The following is a 20,732-nucleotide window of genomic DNA, read 5'->3' on the forward strand; positions in this document are numbered from 1 at the left end:
AAAATCAAGATATAGAGCATTTCAGTGTGATAAGTAGTGATAAAGTTATTGGCGAATGAATGGGAGATGAAAGTTGCTCAGATGCATAAGGTGAAACAACACTGTAGGCTGAAGTGGTTAAATCAAACTACACATTGTTTCCGTGATTTCCATCGCTTCCTGATGGCATACAGCTATAAATTGGCTTGTGTAGTGATAACAATGCTAACAACCGTATACCGCTTTTCTCTTGTCAGACGCAAAGCTCTTCAGAGCTGGAGCCACTAAAGTGCACTCAGTAGGCCACTCTGGAGCATTAGAGAGCCTTGGATAAGGACTCCTTACTGAATTAGGTAACTGGCTTAGCCTGGATTCATCAAACCCTGGTCTTCTGTGTCAAAAGTGGTGTCTTTAACCCTCTGGGCGATACAATTATATCGACCAGGAGGGGGCGCAGCACTTTTTTTTTATTTTTTTATTTTTTAAATCATGTAGCGAGCCCTGGGCTCGCTACATGATAGCCGCTGCGCAGCAGCATCCCCCCACCCACTCCGATCGCCGTCGGCGATCAGAGTAAGCAGGAAATCCCGTTCAGAACGGGATTTCCTGCTGGGCTTCCCCGGTCGCCATGGCGACGGGGAGGGATGACGTCACCGACGTCATGGACGTCGTGACGTCAGAGGGAGTCCCGATCCACCCCTCAGCGCTGCCTGGCACTGATTGGCCAGGCTGAGCAAGGGGTCTGGGGGGGGGGGGCTGTGCGGCACGGCGGGTAGCGGCGGATCGGCGGCGATCGGAAGTTACACGCAGCTAGCAAAGTGCTAGCTGCGTGTAAGAAAAAAAAATTATGCAAATCGGCCCACCAGGGCCTGAGAACTCCTCCTGCGCGACATACCCCGAGCTCAGCTCGGGATTATTGCCCAGGAGGTTAACCAGTACAATATCCAATAATGAACATGCTACATAAATTCTGTACTAAGGTGGTGTAACCTATTAATGTTAGTGCAAGTAGGAAGATCATGTTAATATGGGCACTTTTTAGGTTCTCCATGGAGTCATAAGAAACTTATTTGGAGACATTACCTGGATATCCATTCTGATCAATATCTTCTCCTCCTCTCAGTGCAAAGCCAAACCTGGAGGGGGGCTGCAGAGGGCTGTCCAGGATCTGCGAAGGTTTTGTAGCCAGCCCAGACTTCTCACCCCTGTATATGAATACACAGCCTGCTCCAGACTGTCCACCGAAGGGAGAACCCACCGCCACATCTACAGAACAGAGACATCACTCTCGTCATACACACAACAAGGCAAGTCAACAACCAAATCCCGGAGTTCATGTACAGAAATGAGTTCTGCTATATAAAATCCAGCAATAAAGCTACAGCCAGCAAAGACAACAACAAAACAAACCCTTACATCACTCTATCCAAAATACAAGTCAATAATTACATTCACAGGCAGACTGTTGGGCAGTAAAAAAAAAAAAAAAAAGGGCATGGCAATAATGTGGGTGTCAAAAATGGGTGTGGCCATGATGTGGGTGTAGCCAGCTGTAGTGTAAGAGTGTAACTCAAAAGGGCCCTGAGGTTTTTTTCCCCAAAACACAGATGGGCAAAGTGACCCCAAAGACAACGTGGCTCCGAGAGGTTTTCAAGAGGAACAGACTAGGATGGCAATTATAAGACAGTAAGACCATAACATGAAAGTCTTATTTCAAAATAATAATAGTGAATAGGCTTACTTTCATGGTGAGTAGCGTTTGAATGCTATTTTGATGGGCATACTCAAATGATGGAACACCCCCATAATGCAGCTGCATGTCACTGTTTTCCCCTTACACCTTCCTATGCCTTCTCTGCTGCAGCCCCATATTTCACTACAACACACACACACACATACATACACACACACACACACACACACACACACACACACACACACACCACACACTGCACACACTATACACACACACTACATACACACACACACACACACACACACACACACCACACACTGCACACACTATACACACACACTACATACACACACACACACACACACCATACTACACACTACACGCATTAAACACCATACACACACTACGCACACATTGCACACATTACACACACACACACACACATTTTACACACTATACACACACGTACACACTCTGTACACACACTGTACACACACACTGTACACACACACACCACACACAGTACACACACACCACACACACTATACACACACACTATACACACACACCACACACACACACTACATACATATTACACACACCACACACTACACACCCACACCACACACTACACACACTAAACATCATACGCACTAAACACCACACACCACACATACACACTACACACACACTACGCACATATTACACACACCACACACTACACACTACACACACACTATACACACATACTATACACACACACACACTACATACCACACACACTACACACCCACACACCACACACACTACACACCCACACACCACACACTACACACCACACACCACACGCACTAAACACCACACACACACCATACACTACGCACACACACACACCATACTACATTTGTACTTTTGTGTTTCCCCAAAAGTAGGAAATCCCCTGAAAGTAAGGCCTATCACATATTTCGAGCATGCTCAAACTATAAGCCCTACCCCTAAAATAAGCCCTAGTGGCTTTGAACGTCCCATCTGTCTGCCCCCCCACCCTTCCCCACTTTACCTCCTGATGACCCCCATCTCCATAAAAACGCATCCCCGCTCTCCGCTGCCCGACATACCGGTAAATGAAGCGCAGATCAGCGGTAAACTGATGATTCCCCCACCGCTGCTTATCCTCCGCTGATCAGTGGTAAACTGCGGTGAAGGCAGCTAGTTACACTGTAACAGTGCACAGGAAGTGACATCTCTGTTTACTTCCTGTACACGGAAGTGCTGTTAAAGTGTACCTAGCTGCCTTCCCCGCAGTTTACCACTGATCTGCGGTTTGATCGGAGATGCGTTTTTATGGAGGAGGGGGTCATCAGGAGGTAAAGTGGCGGTGGGGGTATGGGGATCTTTCTGCCCTAAAATGTATAAGATCTCCCCGAAAATAAGACCTAGCGCATCTTTTGAATGACAAAAGAATATAAGACAGTGTCTTATTTTTGGGGAAACACAGTATCATCGTAAGGATCCTTCATTAAAAATTTGAATAACAACGTGGAGTAGCTGAGGGTATAGGGGTGGTTTTTGATGCTCGCCCATTTTTAACCCTATATGTATTTTTTTTTTAAATTAATAATGAATGATGAATAAAATACCTTTTATAAAAAGCTGGATTATCCATAGATTTTTTTTAAAAGATTATTTATTATTATTCTCATTTTCCCCTTGTACCAGAGTGTTCAGAGTCAAAGAACTGAGACCATTCAGTGGCGCTTGCTTTCACCCCGGAGCAATGGCTGCCAGCAAGCACAGGGATTGGTCCCTCACTTCTTACAGGCAAAGCATTGTGGGTGGAATAAGCAATGTTTGAATTCTGGAAGGGTTCTTCTGCAGCTCTTCAATCCCGCCTTTCTACTTGCATTTTACCAGCTTTGCTCTGTGTATCTATGAACAAATCTTGTCTCCTTACCCTGCGTTTGAATTGCTTTGCTAGTTGCATTGGATTTGTTCCTCATGTAGAAATAACTTTTCTCCTACCATTGTAGCCATCTTGATCAAGGTCTCCCAGAGTAGATATTGATGCTCCAAACTGGCCATAGACATGAGTCCCGCTGATGATCAGATGGTTTTTCTCCACACTCCGAGGTCTCTTCTGCATATATACATAGACTCGCCCCACTTCCTGCAGCTTTCCACCGGTCTTGTGCTCCATAAACATAGGAGCACCCACAAGAAGATCATCAAATCTGCAAGCAAGCATAAGACTCTCTAGAATGGATACAGTAGAAGAATTTATGCACATTCGATCACTGGACTTAAAGCGGATCCGAGATGAAAAACTAACTATAACAAGTAACTTGTCTATATATCTTATCTAAAGTTTAGATAGTTTACACAGCATATCTAGCTGCAAACAGCTTCAACATTTTATGATTATTTATTCCTGTGAAACAATGACGGCAGCCATGTTCTGTTTGTCACACTGTCACAGGCTGAGGGCTGGAGATGCTATCAGCTTGCCTGTGTGCAAACTCCCCCCTGCCTCTGAAATCTCTGGCTAGTAACCTCCTCCTGCCCAGAATGAGTTCCCAAAAGCCCTTGCTACAGTGCCAAGGCACAAAAGGAGCTGTGGGCGAGGCTTGTTTAGTTTATAGGGAATTAGAGTATTAAAACAAAACAAAAAAAGTATTTGGCTTGAGGATTGCCCTATAAACTATATGAAAGGAACACAATTATGCAATGAGTAGGGATGAGCGTAATGACCTAATTACGAATTTCCGAAATTTCGCGAAATTACTACAATTACGATTTCAGCAGTAATCGAAATTTCGTAATTTTCGCAAATTACGCAAATTTTCGTAATTACGATTACGAAATTTAGTATTTTAAAGTTTGCAAAGGTTTCTATCCCTGTAGATGCCTAAAATGAATAACCAACCAACCTCCTCTCTCTCTCTCTCTCTCTCTCTCTCTCTCTCTCTCTCTCTCTCTCTCTCCAGAGATTTGTAGTATTTCAAAACCATACTCACATTCATGACATGTCCAGGGATCAAACCCAGGCCAACCACATGGAAGACAGCTATGCTCACCACCATACCACCAAACACACACTAAATAGACTGCTAACCTAAATCTTACTTGTAGACAGTCATATGAGACACATGCTGGGTGCAGGGCTTTGTGATTGGACCATGCGATAGAGTGAGGTGCAAAAATGAAATCATGCCTAGCAGAGGATGGTTTCACAGTGCTAAATGCTAGGCTGGCTGTGGTGCAATTGGTTAGTGTGTCTGGCTGGTAACAGCAAGGTTACAGGTTCGATTCCATCCAGGCATGTCTTTTCCTTTTGCGTTCAACAGTTGTCCAAACAGAGCCAACAGAGCCCCAGATAGCCATGTAGAGTTAGGTCACAGCTAGCCTGGCTGTGGTGCAATTGGTTAGTGTGTCTGGCTGGTAACAGCAAGGTTACAGGTTCGATTCCATCCAGGCATGTCTTTTCCTTTTGCGTTCAACAGTTGTCCAAACAGAGCCAACAGAGCCCCAGATAGCCATGTAGAGTTAGGTCACAGCTAGCCTGGCTGTGGTGCAATTGGTTAGTGTGTCTGGCTGGTAACAGCAAGGTTACAGGTTTGATTCCATCCAGGCATGTCTTTTCCTTTTGCGTTCAACAGTTGTCCAAACAGAGCCAACAGAGCCCCAGATAGCCATGTAGAGTTAGGTCACAGCTAGCCTGGCTGTGGTGCAATTGGTTAGTGTGTCTGGCTGGTAACAGCAAGGTTACAGGTTCGATTCCATCCAGGCATGTCTTTTCCTTTTGCGTTCAACAGTTGTCCAAACAGAGCCAACAGAGCCCCAGATAGCCATGTAGAGTTAGGTCACAGCTAGCCTGGCTGTGGTGCAATTGGTTAGTGTGTCTGGCTGGTAACAGCAAGGTTACAGGTTCGATTCCATCCAGGCATGTCTTTTCCTTTTGAGTTCAACAGTTGTCCAAACACCGAGCACAAAGTTTTGCATGCGTAAAGTTTTACGCACGCAAAATACCCCATGGGGTTCAATGGCGCAGCGCGCGCACGCAAAAGGAAAAGACATGCCTGGATGGAATCAAACCTGTAACCTTGCTGTTACCAGCCAGACACACTAACCAATTGCACCACAGCCAGGCTAGCTGTGACCTAACTCTACATGGCTATCTGGGGCTCTGTTGGCTCTGTTTGGACAACTGTTGAACGCAAAAGGAAAAGACATGCCTGGATGGAATCGAACCTGTAACCTTGCTGTTACCAGCCAGACACACTAACCAATTGCACCACAGCCAGCCTAGCATTTAGCACTGTGAAACCATCCTCTGCTAGGCATGATTTCATTTTTGCACCTCACTCTATCGCATGGTCCAATCACAAAGCCCTGCACCCAGCATGTGTCTCATATGACTGTCTACAAGTAAGATTTAGGTTAGCAGTCTATTTAGTGTGTGTTTGGTGGTATGGTGGTGAGCATAGCTGTCTTCCATGTGGTTGGCCTGGGTTTGATCCCTGGACATGTCATGAATGTGAGTATGGTTTTGAAATACTACAAATCTCTGGAGAGAGAGAGAGAGAGAGAGAGAGCGAGAGGGAGGAGGAGGAGGAGGAGGAGGAGGAGGAGGAGGAGGAGGAGGAGGAGGAGGAGGAGGAGGAGGAGGCTGGCTGTGCTATTCATTTTAGGCATCTAGAGGGATAGAAACCCTTACAAACCTGAAAAAGTAAAATTTCGGTTAGAGAAACGAAATTCGTAATTACGGGAGTGAAATTTCGATTACGAAATTGTAAATTACGATTTGAAAATTAATTACGAAATTACGAATTTGGGTCGTAATGTTAAATTTCGCATTCGTAATAAAAGCAGTTCGAAATTTCGAAAATTTCGGCTCATCTCTAGCAATGAGTAAAAGTTTAACAAATATCTGGTTACACAGCTTAACCACTTGAGGACCCACCCTTTACCCCCCCCTTAAAGGACCAGCGCTGTTTTAGGTGATCTGTGCTGGGTGGGCTCTGCAGCCCCCAGCACAGATCAAAGGGCACTCAGGGGATGATGTGCAGGGGGGGTCTGATCGCTCCTCCTGGCTGGCATTTTGCGGGGGGGGGCACCTCAAAGCCCCCCTCCGCGGCGAAATCCTCCCCCTCCCTCTGCTACCTGCCACCCCCGGGAGATCTGGGCTGCACAGGACGCTATCCGTCCTGTGCAGCCAGTGACAGGACGTCCCCTGTCACATGGCGGCGATCCCCGGCCGCTGATTGGCCGGGGATCGCCGATCTGCCTTACGGCGCTGCTGCGCAGCAGCGCCGTACAAATGTAAACAAAGCGGATTATTTCCGCTTGTGTTTACATTTAGCCTGCGAGCCGCCATCGGCGGCCCGCAGCCTATTCACGGAGCCCCCCGCCGTGAATTGACAGGAAGCAGCCGCTCGTACGAGCGGCTGCTTCCTGATTAATTAGGCTGCAGCTGGCGACGCAATACTGCGTCGCTGGTCCTGCAGCTGCCACTTTGCCAACGCACGGTATAAGCGTGCGGTCGGCAAGTGGTTAAAGAGGCCCAAAAAAGTATATAAAGGTAGTCCTTGACTTACAAACGCCCGACTTCCGATCGACCCACCAATGCGAACGGCATGACAATGGGAACGAGTGAAATGTATTTATTTTTTCTCATTTGTGGCAAGAAAATAAACAAGGTTTAGATTATTTAGGTGTTATAAGTAGTGATAAAATTATTGGCGAATGAATGGGAGGAGCGCTGAAAAGTGAAAATTGCTTGCCTTCCTAAGGTAAACTCATGGGCTGAAGTGGTTAAAAGTCATCAGTTTTTCATCTGTGACCCTTCATTTCGTTAGCGATTGGTCAATGCGACGCGTCCGTTGATCCAAGAAAAAAATCTCTCCCACCCTAAAGTTCCGTTCAGCAGAACGGGGCAAGTGGATCCGTTCCAACGGAGCAATGTGAACAGATCTATTTAACATAGGATCTGTTAACATCCATTAGCATCCAGTTCGTTTAGCTCTGCTGAACAGACCGTTTTTAATGTCAGTGTTATCCAGGCCTGCAAGGTGAGATTATTACAACAATTGTAACAGTGACATGGGGAAACATGTATAGTGCATTTTACTCGGGAACAACTCAATATTTTATACATATGCATAAACATTTATTTTAAATCGTACAATATTTCATGGTGGTGATTCTTTAATTGATCAGGGGCTAGGGATTGCCAGGAAAACTTTTATGGCTGTAATTTGCTTATCAGTGATGTTTACTACATTCCTGACAAAGTACCAACAAGACAGAAGCTGTCACTTCCATGCCTAGAAATTAACTCTTTCAGGCAGCAAAATCAAACAAGTAAAACAGCATGCTTAATAATATGTACATACACATTTATCTCGCCATGTCACATGTCACCTTGGGTAAACTTTAAAGGACAACTGGAGAGAGAGGTATATGGAGGCTGCCATATTGATTTCCTTTTAAGCAATACCAGTTGCCGGGCTGTCCTGCTGATCCTCTATGGCTGAAAGTATTAGAGACAGACTCTGAACAAGTATGCAGCACATCAGGTGTTTCTGACATTATTGTCAGATCTGACAAGATTAGCTGCATGCTTGTTTCTGGTGTTATTCAGACACTTTTGCAGCCAAACAGACCAGCAGGGCTGCCAGGTAACTGGTATTATTTAAAAGGAAATAAACATGGCAGCCTCCATAGTATTTTCACTTCAGTTGTCCTTTAACCTCCGTAGCGTTCTGGACGAGCGGAGTTCGTCCAGAGACGCTGGAGGGTGCCGCTCAGGCCCCGCTGGGCCGATTTTAATAATTTTTTTTTAAACACGCAGCAAGCACTTTGCTTGCTGCGTGTTGGAGACGATTTCCGCCGCTCGCCGCCGATGCGCCACTATCCGCCGCGTCACGAGCGCCCCCCCAGACCCCGTGCGCTGCATGGCCAATCAGTGCCAGGCAGCGCTGAGGGGTGGAACGGGTCTCCCTGTGACGTCACGACGTGTGTCGCCATGGCGATGGGGGAAGCCCTCCAGGAAATCCCGTTCAGAACGGGATTTCCGGACGGGCCACTGTGCCGGCGGCGATCGGAGGGGAGGGAGGGACGCCGCACAGAGGGGGCAATCATGTAGCTAGTGCTAGGCTAGCTACATGAAAAATAAAAAATAAAAAGTGCAAAAAACATTCGGCCGCGGGAATCAGAACGCCAGGGAGGTTAATAAGTTTATTCATTCTAGACTGCAGTACCCCAAACAAACCACTGGGAGACTCTAAATACACATGTAAAGATTAAAGTAATAAGAAAACAAGACTCACCCATCTCCATTGACATCTATAGCAGCCACAGTGTGTCCAAAATAGGAAGCGACCTGCAAGAAGTATGGTATGAAAAATGAAGCAATTTAGAGAAAACACAAAAAGAAAATAGGAGGCAGATCAGATCAGATGTTCTGGAGTAAGAGAGCCCATGATTCTTGTTTAGAGATTACAAAGTACATAGGCAGCCAGGTGATCCGCACAAGCCAGGGAGACAGTATATATTTGTAGTATTCAAACATCTCTTTATTTAAAAGCAAGTGAAAATGGTGCAGCATAGACATAAAATAAACAATGTGTATAACAGTATGAAATTCAGCATAGAGTCGAGAATAAAGTAAGACATGTAATTAACATAGCAGTGAAACTGCCTAAAATGTTAATACAATAAACATTAAAAACTGTGCTGAACAGCATATAGCTGCCATCTCGCCAATAGATAGTATGTAAACCATAACATGTAGATGGGGGAAATACCAATCTGGTCATAAGCATAGGGCTTTAAAGTGGGCTGAAAGCCAGCATTTCTACTTTACTCTTAAAGATTCCTCACAGCTTGAAAGCTACTATCCCAGAATTTTTTTTAGCAGAACATCACTGAAATGGTTAAACAACAGCATTTTGTCCTACTATTCAGCTTCAATTCGCATCCAAACTGTAGATAACAGTATCTTTGTTTACATTCCAATGTTGATACAATGTGTGTAAACACAGTGTAACAACTGAAGAGGAGCTCTCTGTGCTTCACACACACAGTTCAGAAAAGCTCATTAGAAGATGTTAATATATAATAAAAAGCAGTTTGAATAAAATGCAATGCTAGCTTTCAGGGCCCAATAAACTACACTTTGGAAACTTGTGATTTGTAAACAGACACTATTACTTATGCACAAATATAAATATGATAACTGTATGAGTAATAAAAAGTAGGAAAACACATTTTTATTGAATGTTATGTCGGAGTTTCAGACCACTTTAAAGAGAAACTCCAACCAGGAATTGAACTTTATCCCAATCAGTAGCTGATACCCCCTTTTACATGAGAAATATAATGCTTTTCACAAACAGACCATCAGGGGGCGCTGTATGGCTGATATTGTGGTGAAACCCCTCCCACAAGAAGTTCTGAGTACCGCGGTACTTTTGGTAGTTTGTTACAATGTAACAATGTTCACAGACAGGAATTAGCTGTTTACAGCTGTCTCTAACAGCCAAAACAGCTAGCAGCAGCTACATAACCTGCCCACAGTAAAAATGTCACCATGTAATAAATGTCAGAATGTAAATCAGGGAGAGGAAAGATTTTACAATGGCCAAACACTGACTAAATCATTTATACATAATTATTGTAAAAATGAAGCACTTTTTTTATTACATTATTTTCACTGGAGTTCCTCTTTAAGCACACGTAAGATCAAAGCATCAGCTCAGCAAAGGTGAGGAGATATATTCTCTGTATGCTATCCAGTGTGCCCAGGTCTTCGAAAACAATAACAACAATAACAATAATATTTATATAGCGCTTTTCTCCCTGGGGACTCAAAGCGCTGTGACCCTGCATTATGCAGTCTCAAAGGCTCGGGAAAAGAGGTGAGTTTTTAGCCTTTTTTTAAAGCTGTCCAGAGAGGGAGCCTCTCGTACTGATTGTGGAAGTGAGTTCCATAGAGTAGGGGCTGCATAGGAAAAGGCCCGAGCACCAAATGTTAAGTGTATCCTGGGAATAACCAGCTTCATCTTGTTGGCAGAGCGGAGGGTGCGTGGAGGGGCATAAAGTTCCAATAGATCTGCTATGTATTTGGGTCCCATGTGGTGTAGAGCCTTGAATGTCAGCAGGCAGATCTTAAAATTGATTCTCCATTTTACTGGCAACCAGTGAAGAGTTTGCAGTACTGGGGTGATGTGTGAGCTGCGGGGGGCATTGGCTAGGAGTCTGGCTGCAGCATTCTGTACTAGCTGTAAGGGGCGCAGAGCCTTATCTGTAGATCCGATGAACAGGGCGTTGCAGTAGTCTAGGCGGGAGGATACAAATGCATGAACCAGGGCAGGTAGGTCTTCAGCTGGGATAAGGTGTTTGATTTTCGCTATATTTCTTAGATGGAAGAAGGAAGACTTGACGACAGCTGATATCTGCTGTTTGAGTTTTAGATTTCCATCCAGGATCACCCCAAGGTTTCGCACAGAGTCTTTATACTGTACAGTATCTCCCCCAATTGCTAGTTTGAGGTGGTGAGCGTTTTGAACTTTATCCATCATGTGTGGACCACCTACCACCAACACCTCTGTTTTGTCAGAGTTCAGCCTCAGCCAGCTGGTGTTCATCCAATTTTGTAAATCCACTAGACACGCATTTATGGATGCTGATGGGTCTTGGGTGCCAGGCTTGAAGGACAGATACAGTTGTGTGTCATCTGCATAACAATGATATCCTAGGCCATAGTTCTGGATTATTTTGCCCAGTGGGAGCATGTAGACTGCAAAGAGTAATGGTGATAGTACAGAACCCTGTGGAACTCCATAGGCAAGTGGCACTGGATTAGAGTAGTGTGTGCCCAGACATACTTGCTGTGTCCTGCCAGATAGGAAGGTCTGAAACCAGCTAAGAACAGTACCCCTTAGGCCACAGTAATGTTTCAGTCGCTGGATTAGTATTTCATGATCCACAGTATCAAATGCTGCAGACAAGTCAAGAAGAATCAGAATTGAGCAATCACCCTTGTCCCTTGCAGTAAAGATATCCGACCTGTCCAACAATTTTACTTTAGGTTTTTCGGACACCATGGTTGAGTCAATCCTTGTGGTTGTGATGTGGGTTTTCGTGTCATTCCCTATGCATTGCATCAATCTGTGATTTTGGAGTTGGAAAGTCGCAGGTTTGTGCCCCAGCAGCAGAGACCAGGGGCTGTTCGGGATCGTTCCATTACGAATTCTAGAGATAAGTTGAATCATTTTGTTCCAAAAGATTGAGACTGAGCGATGGCCACCATATGTGCACGAGCGTACCTCTGCTGGAGCAACCCCTAAACCAATGATCCGAGACAGAGGGAACCATAAGATAAGGCCTGTGAGGTGTCCCATATGTTCGGTATAGAAGGCTAAAAGCCCAAGAAAGATTTCAACATGGGTGCTAAATGAGCTGTCCTTGGCTAAGGTTTCAAAACACCCTGTCCACTTATCTTGATCAGGTTCAGAACTTAGAACCTATTCCCTCTTCAAGAGAAATGGAAGTTTTGGATCAGTGGGGAAGGGAGGGGGGGGGGGGGGAGAATTTTGTTCAGAAGATAGGAATTATCCCCTTACGGAATTGATCATGTAAGCATGGGGACTCAAATATGGTGTCCTGGACCTCTGCGGGCCTAGGAGCGACAGATCGGATATATGTGACTTAGCTGCATAGCCTGGAAAACCTCACCTCTCAGTACATCAAATCCCGCACAAAGCTGATTCAATATAGGAGTTTTCCTGACCACAAAAATGTCCCTACACTGTATTTAGGATGTTAATAATCCACCACTGAAAGGCCAAGGGAAGTGTGGGCTGTATAAAAGTTGTAGAAGTGGGACATTAGGTTAAAAGTGGTATTTCAACCTAACTTTGTTCCAAGCAAAGACTTAAGGTGGCCATGCATCAAGCGACTTGGCGGCCGATCAACTATCCCATTCGATTATTATAACTGAATCGGATGAAAATTGTGGCCGCCAAGTGCATGCCTGGGCCGAAATTGGTCGCATGAATCAGTTGGACATGCTGCAAGTTGTTGGGCCGGGCTTGCTGGATCGTGCGCACGGCCGTAATGGGAAGCAATATCGGGTCGAGCGACTAACGCGACAAAAACCCCGGCGCTGCCCCCCCTAATGGGCACATTACACATTAGGAGGACAGGGTCAGGCCAACGAGTGGGCGTCACAAAGGCGATTCCGGGTCGATTTCAGTATGAAATTGATCGGGAATCTGCCTGCAGTGTATGGGCAGCAGACAGATCTCTAATCAATTGATTAGAGAGAGATTTGTCTATTGGTCGCATTTGCCCATCATCGCTAGATTTATAGCTACCCTTAATGTGTGTAAAGTGTTTAGGGAGGATAGCCCTTTGAATAAAACAGAACTAATCGTCTCTCCCCCATCTCTGTCTATTTCTCTGCCGGATATAACAATAAATGTTAATAGCACCCCTATAACTTCAGTTCCCAAAGCACGGTGCTTAGGGGTAATATTTGATTCTTCTCTCTCATTTATTCCTCACATTAACTCCCTAACCAGCTCCTGTCATCTCCAACTCAAAAACATAGCACGTATCCGACCTTTTCTCTCTCAGGACACAACCAAATTGTTAGTACATGCTCTTATTATATCTTGCTTGGACTATTGCAATATATTGGTTGGTGGACTTCCAACTAACCGAGTGGCACCCCTCCAATCTTTCCTCTGCTGCTCCTCTCTGTCAAGCTCTTCACTGGCTGCCAATTAATCAGAGGATCCAGTTCAAACTCTTAACCCTAACCTACAAAGCTCTCCACAATCTCTCTCCCCTGTACATCTCCTCACTAGTGTCCAGATATCAACCCAACCGCAATCTCAGATCTGCACACGAGCTTCTTCTATCCTCTTCTACAATTACCTCCTCACATTCACGTGTACAAGACTTCTCACGTGCCTCACCCCTCCTCTGGAATGCCCTTCCACAGCACATCTGTCCCTCTCCCACCTTTGAAATCTTTAAACGCTCCCTCAAAACTCATCTTTTCCGACAAGCATATGCTCCTCTAACTTAGTCCATTCCCACTTCGACCTCGCATCTAGTTTAACTTCTTACTAAATAACCTAATCATGCATTGCCTGTTGTATACTGCATATTCCCCCCCACCCACCCCCAATTCCTTTAGATTGTGAGATCACAAGGGCAGGGCTCCTCACCCTTTTGTGTCTTGGAATGTGTTATTCATTCCATAGCTTGCTCTCTGTTATACATTTTATTCATCATGTTACATCTGTCAGTGTAATCAGCAGTTCTGTATTTTGTACCAGTGTCCATATATTTGATATACAGGTAGTCCCTGGTTAACGAACGAGATAGGGACTGTAAGTTCGTTCTTAACCTGAATGTGTTCTTAAGTCGGAACAATGTGCTATCTTACATAGTTACATAGTTATTTGGGTTGAAAAAAGACATATGTCCATCCAGTTCAACCAGAGAACAAAGCTTCCAGTGTCCCCCTCTGTATCACCTCTGTGCCTGCTTATACAAGTTTAAAAGCCATTTTTTTCTTTGAATCATTTAAAAATCGATTTTCTCCAAAACTACAATCCCAATTTGAAAAAAATGTTTTGGCTTGTTCCCATGGAAACACTGAATGCATGCCGTTCGTATTGGCGGGTCGTTCGTAAGTCGGGGACTACCTGTATATCATTGTCTGTATCATTATGTACCCCCTGTTTATAAGCCTACGTTTTGCAGCGCCACAGAATATGTTGGCACTTTATAAATAAATGAATAATAAATAATAAAAGTTAGTTCTTGATTCTCAATGGTCACCCCTATGCAGGCCTGAGCTCCAGCGTATGTCAAGGGAATTTGGCTAGTTGGGACGCCACAGAATACTTCGTATCACGGGGTCCCTGCAGGCCCAGATAAAGGAAAAAAAGTCTTGTATCAGTTCCAGGTCCTTTCTGGGGGTGGCAATAGGAAATTCTCTAACAAAGTAGGTCAGTGTGGGCAAGAGAGTCATTTCCACAGCAGATTTACGTCCCAGCCAGGGGAGTAACTAGAGGGGAACAGTCCCTGTGACCGCAGGGGGGCACAGAGCTGTAAGGGGGCCCCAACGACTACTTTATGGTGTCTGATTACGGACACAGTGGAGTGGGTAAGATTGATGTCTGACTGTTGCTGCCTCATTGAGAGCTTGTTGTCTCATCCTGTCCAAGATCCCCTAATAAGAGTATCAATCAGTGACATTCTGAATGTTTTGCCAAAGTTACATTGAATACTATATATATAGCATGTGCTCTCATGTAGTAAAATAATACGGCTGTGTGTGTGTACTGGGGGCAGAGCTGCAACGAGGGACATGTCGGCTGCAAGGGGCTGGAGGAAGCCCCGGGTAAGTAGATCTGGGGGTAAAGTGCATGGGTAAAACACATTGGTCCTCAGTTCTCCTGTGCAGAAAGCGAGGGGGGTGGGGTGCCCCATCCAAAGTTTCGCTGGGGGGCCCAGTGATGTCTAGTTACACCCCTGCCTGTAGATCAGGTGTTTTTATGGCTACACTTGTTTTGGGTGTAAAAATCATGATAGCCACACTTGTTGTATGACCCTTGTGAGATGTCCCCCCAGGAGGAGGTAATAGTCAGACCACATCGGGGGAGTATGTCTGAGAAATAGGGCTGGCAATACATTAGGAGAACCAAGGATGTCATCTATTTTAGAATATGAATTGTAAATCGGGGAATGAAAAGTGTACCTTATAGTCCCATAAAGGCCCCTTCAGCATTTTACTAGAAGTTCATCCTTAAAGGACACCAGAGGTGACATGTGACATAGACATGTGTATGTACAGTGCCTAGCACACAAATAACTATGTTGTGTTCCTTTTTTTTTACTTTCTCGGTCTGAAAGAGTTAAATATCAGGTATGCAAGTGACAGTTTCTGGCTGGGTCGGACTATACTGTTAGCCACACTGATAAGGAATTTTAGCCATAAGACACTTTCCTGGTAGAAAATGGCTTCTGAGAACAGAAAAGAGATCAAAAAGGGGCAATAGTTTATAGATTTTAGCTCTGGGATACTTCAATGAATGTGTCATTGAGAACAGGCCATTAACCACTTCGCATCCAGACCTTGTTTTTAACTTATTGACCAGAGCAGTTTTGACAGTTTAGCTATGTCCCTATTTAATCAGAAATAACTTTATCCCTACTTATGACACAGAAAAGAAATATATATTGTTTTTTTCAAGACAAACTAAACTTTCATTGTATGCCATTTTTTTCCCTCAAACAATTTTGTTTTCTATGAATTTTAATGAAAAAACAAAGAAAAAAATAGAAAAAACATGTATTTCTCAGTTTTACCAATTCCAGTTTAAAAATAAAAAGTGCTACTGTAGATAAAAAACACAAATTTTGTTTGGCTATTCTTACTGCTTATCACAAAACTTAGATTATGTTCCTGTCACAATTTATGGTGAAGATATTTGATTCTGAAATAATGCTACAGAGTGTGTTTTTCACTATGAAATGAGAAAATACAAGTATTTTTAATAGTAAAAAGCAATCTCATTAGCTCAGGAAACATATATTCCTGTTCACCAATTAGTCCTGCATCAGGTAGTGCCAGAAATGTGCACAGGAGCAAGCCCAATCCTGCACAGCACTGCTTCTACTACAAGACGTATATCTACTGACCTGTGGCTTAGATGAAGTCCCAGAGGACGTATATCTACTGACCTGTGGACGAAGTGGTTAAACAGTAAAAACTGAAAATTTAAGATTTAAATATAAAATAAAACTCTGGGATAGCTTAAAAAAGTCATTTTTATGAGGAGGATAGATACAACTGCTTATCTCATTTGTTTTTCACCTTGGATGTCCTTTAAGTGTAGTGTTATGTGTGACTTTTTGCTGTTTGGACAATTTATCTGAGGAGGTTCCATACTTGCCTAAGCGGTTGTTCAGTGTGATGTTAAAGTCACCACACTAGATTAGCTGAGTATTAAAGAGACTCTGTAACAAAATTTTCAGCCCTATTTCTTCTACCCTATACGTTCCTATACATGTTCTAATGTGGTCTGGATTACTGCAGCCTTTCCTAGTTGCACTGTCTCTGTAATATATCTAATCTTTTCTTTGTCAAGCTTTGTCGACCCAGAGAGGAATGCACTGCCTCTGCTGTGGAGCAGTTATGCACGCCCCTTCCACACCCCCCTCTGCTCTCCTGTGTGCTGTGTGTGTGAGTCACAGGCAAGGTCTCTGCTCACAGCCAGCTTGTCTGCAGCTCATGGAGCTGTGACATTGTGAACAGCTGTGAGTGCAGAAAGATCAGTTCAAAGCCCAGAAAAGCAGCTAAGGCAACAAGTGGAGTAACATTCCAGCAGTTTAGGCACTTTTGAGAGGAGCCACTGCAAACAGGCACCTGCTCTGATGATGTATATCCTGTTTGGAGGCCATCTTCATTGTTTACAAAAACAATGAATAAAACAGTGATTTTATCAGCAAGTAAGCAGCGGGGAGCGGCGAAAATATCACAGAGGGGGCTAGGAGAAGACTACAAACAGGCTGGTATGTTTACTTATGTAAGATTTTCACAGTACAGATTCTCTTTCAGGGAGGTATTCCATTTTTTAGAGATGGTTAGGAAAGCTTTCTCTGGAGGCGAGTAGCTATTGATAATGCATACCTCTCTTGTATGAAAGTCCACCTATAATAATTCTATACCTGCCCAATAAGTCAGTTACCACCTCAGAAATATCTAATGAGAGATCATTATGGAGTAGAATGATAACCCCTTGGTTCTTTTTTGGTGATGTTGCCAGGTAGAATGATGGTTGATGTTGTTCGGTGATGTCGTGTGTAGTGCTGGTTGAGGTAGGAAAAAGTAAAATTGTGCTTAACCGCTTAAGTCTATCTGGACGGATATATCCATCCAGATAGACTGTGCAGCTCCTGCTGCCTGAGGCGCGCGATCACGCTCCTGCCGCCTGCCGTTAGCCCCCCGATCAGTGAATGGGAATATAGTTCTCATTCACCGATCTAAGTCCCTCGCAGAAAAACCTACGGTATCAGAGACCGCTGTCTTTCTGAAAAAAAAAAAAAGTTTCCCGTCCTCTTTCTAGTTCCTGGAAGCGTGATTGTTCGCTTCCAGGACTTTGACTGTGACCATCTTGTGGCCAGATAGTAAACTGCACCCACATACATTTTTTATTAAATAATTACATTATATCACATGTAAAATTAGCTGTTTACCTCCCACACCAAAAATTACCCAAATACATTTTTTAACAAAAAAAAAAAAAAAAAATTACAATTAAAAAACAACAACAACATGAATAGTTATCTAAGGGTCTGAACTTTTTAAATATGCATGTCAAGAGAGTATATTATTATATATTTTTAAATTATAAGCTTGTAAATAGTGATGGAAGCAAATTGAAAAAATTGCACCTTTATTTCTAAATAAAATATCGGCGCCATAAATTGTGATAGGGACATCATTTAAATGGTGTAATAACCGGGACAAATGGGCAAATAAAATACATGGGTTTTAATTCCGGTAGCATGTATTTATTTCAAACTATAATGGGCAAAAACAGAGAAATAATGAATTTTTTCCATTTCTTTCTTAATCTACCTGTTAAAACGGATTTAGAAAAAAATAATTCTTAGCAAAATGTACCACCCAAAGAAAGCCTAATTAGTGGCGGAAAAAACAAGATATAGATCAATTAATTGTGATAATTAGTGATAAAGTTATTGGCGAATGAATGGGAGGTGAAAGTTGCTCGGATGCATAAGGTGAACAACACCGTAGGCTGAAGTGGTTAAAGTGTGATTCCTATAGACAAATAATATCACGGTGGTGTTTCTTAACCTAGTCTAAAAAGGTTTTCCTTTTCTTCCCACCAGCCTTAAAGTAGAACTGTAGTGAGAGGTATTTGGAGGCTACCATATTTAGTTCCTTTTAAATAATACCAGTTGCCCGGCAGCCCTGCTGATCTATTTGTCTGCAGCAGTGTCTGAATCACACCTGAAACAAGCATGCAGCTAATCTTGTCAGATCTGACAATAATGTCAGAAACACCTGATCTGCTGCATGCTTGTTCAGGGCTTATGGCTAAAAGTAATAGAGGCAGAGGATCAGCAGGATAGCCAGGCAACTGGTATTGTTGAAAAGGAAATAAATATGGCAGCCTCCGTATATCTCTCACTTCAGTTGTCCTTTAAACCCACAAACATTATGGGATATCATTTTCAAGACCATAGTGTAATTTTAGAATGCTATTAAAGCGGTATAAAACCCTGACATACTATTCAATATGCCATACGGTTATCATACAGTTTTTGCTTTTGTGCATAAGTATTATTATTCATTTAGAAATTACAAGTTCCCAAAGTACAGTTTTTTGCTCTGAGAGCAGACCTTGCATTTTATTCATAACTGGTTTTATTTATCTTTTAATTTAAGCAGAAATACTTTCTGAGTGTCTGTCTGTGTTCAGGAGAGTCAGCACAGTCAGATAATGTGTCACATTCCTCACTTGATACTATTAAGTAAACACAAGATAGCATTATCTACACTTCGGATGTGTCCAGCTTTCTCTGCAGGGAGCTTGTAAGTCTTGTGTTTAACTAGTTGAATGCTGTTCTAGTAAAAAAAAAAAAATGGTGGTAGTATATGATATGCTGTAAATAATCTTTTTGAGCAAAGTAGAAATGCTGGGTTTCATTCCGCTTTAAGCGTGGTGATTAAGCATCAGAAGATTAACTTGCGTAACCAACTGCTCCTGAATACGCCCCTGTGGAAAGCCCGATATTATTTTGAAGCATGTTTTAATGAAAGGGGAATTTGCATATTTGCTGAACTTTTTTTGCTTAATACACACTGTATAGCGAGCGTAATGCGATATGCAAGAGAACTATTTGCACCAGTGAGAAGCATCCCTGTATGAAAACACAGAACCACCATTGTACAGCCTTTGTACTCACTTGGCTCCCAGTAATGTTTATTATTATCCTTGTGTCGGAATAGATTTCAACCTGCAAAAAAACAATATGAATTTATTAAATGACATTCTTGGTGCATCCATGTTTATTTACAATGGTTTTCTGCTTCTAAAGCCTCTACCTACAGCAGAGTAGCTAAGGAGCTGTGGGCCCCAGTGCAAGTTTTACATCGGGGCCCCCAAAGCACTCTATACATAACAATTGTATTGACACACCAAAACCAATCAAGGACAACCACCGTGTCTGAGGTACAAGAAGGGGGTGGGAAATAGTGTATTAATGATCACTACTATGCGCTTTGAGTCCTATGGGAGAAAAGTGCTTTACAAATGTTATTGTATTGTACTATTGTATTGTTGTATTGTTGTATTGTATTGTATTGTATTGTATTGTATTGTATTGTATTGTATTGTATTGTATTGTATTGTATTGTACTATTCGGAGCATCTATGGAAGTGATTATTATCAGCACAGAACCAATAAAGAACTAATACTGTTGTGGAGGGTGGGCCCTTCGGGGCCCCTGATGTGGTCGCAATTTCTGCAACCCCAATTGCCTCACCGCCACTGTCTACCTACCTACACGGGTGGGGTGATTCCCAGTGTAGGTAAACAGAGGGAACCTTTATAGGTAGTCCCCTTAGTATAGGTGCGCTTGTACACCCCCCACCCCAGTGAAGACCAGCAGCAGCAGGAACACTATAGACAAACTATTCACCTCTTGGCTCCACCCCCTTCTCCAGGCATCTCTGTCTATGTGTACAGCGCCCTCTATAGTGTTTCAGCTGCAACTGCATTCCAGGAGGACTGTACAAGGCCCGCTGCAGACCTCAATATCATCACTGCATACTGGACCCCCCTCCCCTCCTCCCGGGGCTACGGGACCCATATCAGCTGCTATAGTGATCCCTATAGCAGCCATAGCAGCTGATATGGGGCCCATAGCCCCGGGAGGAAAGGGGGTTCCGGTGTGCACCGCTGGCTATAGGCTACGCGTACGTTAAAAAGGGGCGCTGGG

At 43.5% G+C, this 20,732-nt stretch overlaps 1 protein-coding gene across 1 annotated transcript in view; it reads right to left on the reverse strand.

Annotated features, from left to right (window-relative positions):
* LOC137542331 (integrin alpha-IIb-like) overlaps positions 1–20,732 on the reverse strand; it is a 157,037-nt gene that overhangs the window by 79,015 nt on the left and 57,290 nt on the right. The window contains exons 11-14 of the mRNA XM_068264157.1: positions 19,697–19,747; positions 9,004–9,056; positions 3,698–3,906; positions 1,063–1,245 (exon numbers count right to left, since the gene is read on the reverse strand). Coding sequence (XP_068120258.1) covers positions 1,063–1,245; positions 3,698–3,906; positions 9,004–9,056; positions 19,697–19,747 — 496 coding nt within the window. The remainder of the gene's footprint in view (positions 1–1,062; positions 1,246–3,697; positions 3,907–9,003; positions 9,057–19,696; positions 19,748–20,732) is intronic.

This window comes from Hyperolius riggenbachi, chromosome 12 (assembly GCF_040937935.1).
Source record: "Hyperolius riggenbachi isolate aHypRig1 chromosome 12, aHypRig1.pri, whole genome shotgun sequence".
Lineage (NCBI taxonomy): Eukaryota > Metazoa > Chordata > Amphibia > Anura > Hyperoliidae > Hyperolius > Hyperolius riggenbachi.